Raw genomic sequence first — 5371 nt, forward strand, 5'->3', positions numbered from 1 at the left:
TTTTGGAGACAGCGTCTTGCTCTGTCACCCAGGCTGGAGTGCAGTTGCGTGACCTCAGCTCACTGCAGCCTCTGTCTCCTGAGTTCAAGTGATCCTCCTGCCTCAGCCTCCCCAGTAGCTGGGACTACAGACGCATGCCATCACTCCTGGCTAATTTTTGTATTTTTAGTGGAGACAGTGTTTCACCATGTTGCCCAGGCTGTTTGTGCTGATTTTTCTTGCATGGTTTATATAAATCATAAAACTATTTCATTAAAATTACACATTGCTATGGTTACATGATTACATGTGTTTGCTTTGTGAAAATTCATTTATTTGTGTACTTTTCTACGTGTATGCTATGCTCAATAAAAAGCTAAAAAATACACAATGTATTAGAGTTAACAGTACTATGACTATCTGTAGGACTGAGTGCAAGCATTCATCCTAGAAAAGCAATAGGAAACAGGTTAAAGAACATAACCAGCTAACATAACCAGCTGAGTGCAGTGGCTCACTCCTGTAATCCCAGTACTTTGGGAAGCCAAGGAAGGAGGATGGCTTGAACCCAGGAGTTTGAGACCAGCCTGAGCAACATGACAAAACCCTGTCTCTACCAAAATACAAAAATCAGCCGAGTGTGGTGGCTGGTGCCTGTGGTCCCAGCTACTTGGGAGGCTGAGGTGGAGAGGGTCACCTGAGCGCAGAAGATGAAGGCTACAGTGAGTTGTGTTCACGCCACTGCACTCCAGCCTGAGTGACAGAGTGAGACCCTGTCTCAAAAAGAAAAACAAAGAACATGACCAGCTAACAGATAAAAGATAACACTAAAAAATATAAATGAGGAACCAGTTGCTAAAATATGCTGAAATAAAAGGGTAGAAAAAAGGGCTGCTATTGATGATGTATAACACTTCATTTACTGAGTTTATAATATGCAATGAGGTGACTGGGTATGAGAAGGAAAAGCAATTCTCAAGGTAAACTGGTGCCTAGGAAAGGTAATGGAGATCAGCTTAAAGTAATATAAATACAGAGAAAGAACTACTAGGGTGGACAATACACAAGTGATTTTTTTCAGCTACTTAAAAAAAACTTTCCATTCTACTCAGTACCACCATGTATAGGTGATAACTAAGATAATCTGTTAGTTTTTTTTTTTTTTTTTTTTTTTTTTTTAGACCGAGTTTCGCTCTTGTTGCCTGGGCTGGAGTGCAATGGCATGATCTCAGCTCACTGCAACCTCTGCCTCCCGGGTTCAACTGATTCTCCTGCCTCTGCCTCCTGAGTAGCTGGGATTACAGGCATTCGCCACCACGCCCAGCTATTTTTTTTTCTTTCTATTTTTAGTAGAGACGGGGTTTCACCATGTTGGTCAGGCTGGTCTGGAACTCCTGACCTCGTGATCCACCCTCCTCAGCCAACCAAAGTATTGGGATTAAAGGCATGAGCCACCGTGCCTAGCCAAGAAACATCTTTCAATTAATCTATTTTTATTTTCAAATCAAAGTTTTAAGAGAAACAGTAGTGCCTTGAAAAAATTTTGTGTTTGGGGGAAAAATCCATTTTGATCATTCAACAACTTTTAACCAAACACGAAGTACGTTGTAGAGGATCCAAATTCAGTGCTATATAGGAAACATCCCTGCAGTATCTATCAAAAATAATAACTGAGGCCAGGCACGGTGTGTGGTGGCGGGCGCCTATAATCCCAGCTACTCGGGAGGCTGAGGCAGGAGAATCGCTTGAACACAGGAGACAGAGGTTGTAGTAAGCCGAGATCATGCCACTGCACTACAGCCTGGGTGACACAGCCAAGACTCCGTCTCAAAAAAACAAAGCAAAAAAACCCAAAAAACTACAGCCAAGTAAAATAACAGAACCGATTAGGTCACAGAATAAATGGTAGCGGGAAGGGGTATGGTGGAAACACAAGAGAAAGAGATAAATGTTAATTATATTAGTCAAAGGATGAGAACAAAATTAATATTTTTAATTACTAATTTTATTTTCAGAGCAACCGCTTTGAATTTCTGGGAAGAACAAACCTTTTCTTACCTACTTTACAGGATACCATGATGTCAAACACTGCTTAAAAATTCTGTCAAAGTACTGTGTGTTTTTAAGAACCAAAAACAATGCAAGTAATACCAAAAAAAGGAAAGATAAATTAGAGAATACCTTTTTGACATTTGATAATATTTTCTTCAGTGCTTGCTCGTTTACTTCACCTGAAGAATTATAAAAGCTGTAAAAGCCAAAATTAAAGGTATTTCAAATATGCTAAAAATATAAATAATTTTATTAGTATTTTAAATTTTAGTTATTCCTAACCCAGTACCCAAAGCCCATATACCTATTTGCCTGTCAGATGAAGTCCTAAAACAAATAGTAGAGAACGTTCTCAAATTAACTGACTTAAAGTGGTAGAAATATAAAGTCCATAAAGCAGTGAAAAGGAAAAAGGTGTAACTTAAGAGACAAGTTTTGGGAATCGTTTTTTTTTGAACCTGAAACAATAAACTATCCATGAAATATAGGTATTAAAATGTAAGTTCACATAGCCGGTTCACAATTCATTCAGTTTACTCATTTATATTTTTTACAACATTGATACATACGAAAGAATGTATAACCAGTAATGAAGCACAGTAACAAAAGGTCAATTTATTATTCACTGCTGGTTACAAAAGCTATGTATTTTAGGAGGTGGCTGGGTTTTTTGGGCTGGGGGAAGGGAATAGGTTTTGTTTGGTTTAGAATAGTAGTCTTTGTTCAGGAGTTGGAATATCCAAGATGTAGGAAGAATTAAAAGATAATTCTAAAAGATTCTAATTCCAGCTTTCTTTCCCTTCCAATAACAGAGACTGCAAATAATATTTTCTTCTTTTTACCATTCATTAAGATCAACAATATTTTCTATGATGGTTAAATATGTTATACAAAATCCTTTATAAATAATTTTTGCCAGGGCGCAGTGGCTCACACTTGTAATCCCAGCACTTTGGGAGGCTGAGGGGGGTGGATGGCTCGAGCCCAGAAGTTCAAGACCAACCTGGGCAATGTGGCAAAACCCTGTCTACAAAAAAATACAAAAATTAGCTGGGGTGTGGTGGTGTGTGCCTGTAGCCCCAGTTTCTAGAGGGAGCGAGGTGGGAGGATCACTTGAGCCTGGGAGGCAGAGTTTGCAGTGAGATGAGATGGCTCTACTGCACTGCAGCCTGGGCAACAGAGCAGACTCTGTCATCTAGTTGTATTTCCAGTATTTGCCTACTTACAATTCCAGTATCAAAATACAAGAAATTATTCTCTAAATACAAGAATTTATTCCTGTATTTCCCTAGAATGGTCCACTTCTGAGCTCAAATCGGAGCATAAAGCAGTATATTAGGGTAAGATTAGCAACAGGATAACAGTGCACATCATCTGTGGAAGCACTAGGTTTATGTGAAGTTCCTGGGGAGAAGATGAATGGGGTGGCATTTTATGTAGAAACTGATACATCATGCAGAATTCATGTCAAACTGCATAATTTTTTTTGAGACACGGTCTCGCTCTGTCACCTGGGCTGGATCTCGGCTCACAAGCAATCCTTTCACCTCACCCTCCCTAGAAACTGGGACTACAGGCACACCAACACACCCCGCTAATTGTTTTGTATTTTTTGTAGAGAGGCAGTTTCGCCATGTTACCCAGGCTGGTCTCCAACTCCCTGAGCTCAAGTGATCCAGCCACCTCACCTTCCAAAGTGCTGGAATTATAGGCGTGACCCACCTGCATAATTTTTTAAAAAGTGACTTTAAGTTTTAAGTTTCAGAAGCCGGGCACAGTGGCTCACGCCTATAATCCCAGCACTTTGGGAGGCTGAGGTGGGTGGATCACTTGAGGTCAGGAGTTTGAAACCAGCCTGGCCAACATGGCAAACCCCCATCTCTACAAATACAAAAAAGAAAAAAAAGCCAAGCGTGGCGGTGCACGCCTATGGTCCCAGCTACTCATGAGGCTGAAGTGGGAGAATCGCTTGAACCTGGGAGTTGGGAGGTTGCAGTGAACTGAGATCACAGCACTGCATTCCAGCCTGGGCAACAGAGACCTTGTCTAAAAAAAAAGAAAGAAAGAAAGAAAAAAAACTCTATCTATCCATCCACACACTAAGTTTCAGTAGGCTATTTCTGAGGTACTTCCTCCAGATTTCTGAGGTAACCAAATCAGTGTATTTCAGTGGAAAAGTCTGCATCACAATGTATTTAGTGCAGGGTTAACAAACTTTCTGTAAAGGATTGTATAGAAAATATTTCAGGCTTTGACAGCCACATCCAGTCTCTACTGCTTATTTTTCCTCCTTTTTTTTTTTTACAACTCTTAAAAAATGTAGTAAACAAGGCCAGGCGTGGGTGTCTCACACCTGTAATCCTAGCACTTTGGGAGGCTGAGGCAGGCGGATCACGAGGTCAAAAGATCAAGACCATCCTGGCCAACATGGTGAAACTTTGTCTCTACTAAAAATACAAAAAAAATTAGCCAGGCGTGATGGAACCTGCCTATAGTCCCAGCTACTTGGAGGCTGAGGCAGGAGAATCACTTGGACCTGGGAGGCAGAGGTTGCAGTGAGCCGAGATTGCGCTGCTGCACTCCAGCCTGGTGACAGAGCAAGACTCTTGTCTCCAAAAAAAAAAAGTAGTAAACAGTCTCAGATTGAAGGCCATATAAAAATACATCATGGGGCTCTATTTTAGCAACCTCTGTATTAGAGCAGAAAGAGGAAGAAACTGCATAGTGTGATGCTGGATTAGAGCTCAAGAAATCCTTATTCTTCTAATTTTTGCCCTGCCTTTAACTAGATCTGTGGCCTTGGTTAAATCATGAACTTTTCAAGCCTATTATTGTGTTGTTTAATGAAGTATGTAGTTACCCTCTGAATGAGAAGTATTTCACATGCCTCTCCTAATGCCTTTCTACCCTGCTTTAATCCTGTAAGAGCTAAAAGGCTCAGGCATTGGTTTCTCATCACTGAAATAGATGGTTTCTTCAGGTCTCAGCCTCTATTAAATTAGTCTAATTATTAATGTGGTTGAAAAAGGTACTGAATCACTTTTTGCTCCTCCTTTAAATCCTTTGTTGGTCCAGAAGATCCTTCTGAGTCTCCACTAAGAGTTCCTCAGTTATCTAACAAATATTTTTGCATATCCATTACACATAAGGCAGTGTAGAAGCTGTACCTTTTCTTGGTACAGCAGTTGAAGACCACGCTAAGCTCCTTTTTTCTGCTCTCCTCCTACAGTTATTTCTCACCTTAACCATATGCTCCACTGTAATTCTTACATAACTTTAAAGATGTGTATAGTACGTAGTCTGTAAGATAGTTATGCTGATCTTTTTCTTTTTTTTTTTT

At 40.2% G+C, this 5371-nt stretch overlaps 1 protein-coding gene across 1 annotated transcript in view; it reads right to left on the reverse strand.

Annotated features, from left to right (window-relative positions):
- Positions 1-5371, reverse strand: part of FAM175A (family with sequence similarity 175, member A) — a 31421-nt gene that overhangs the window by 14621 nt on the left and 11429 nt on the right. The window contains exon 4 of the mRNA XM_011941801.1: positions 2161-2227. Coding sequence (XP_011797191.1) covers positions 2161-2227 — 67 coding nt within the window. The remainder of the gene's footprint in view (positions 1-2160; positions 2228-5371) is intronic.

Source organism: Colobus angolensis, unplaced genomic scaffold, assembly GCF_000951035.1.
Source record: "Colobus angolensis palliatus isolate OR3802 unplaced genomic scaffold, Cang.pa_1.0 Scaffold200, whole genome shotgun sequence".
In the NCBI taxonomy this organism is placed as follows: Eukaryota; Metazoa; Chordata; class Mammalia; order Primates; family Cercopithecidae; genus Colobus; species Colobus angolensis.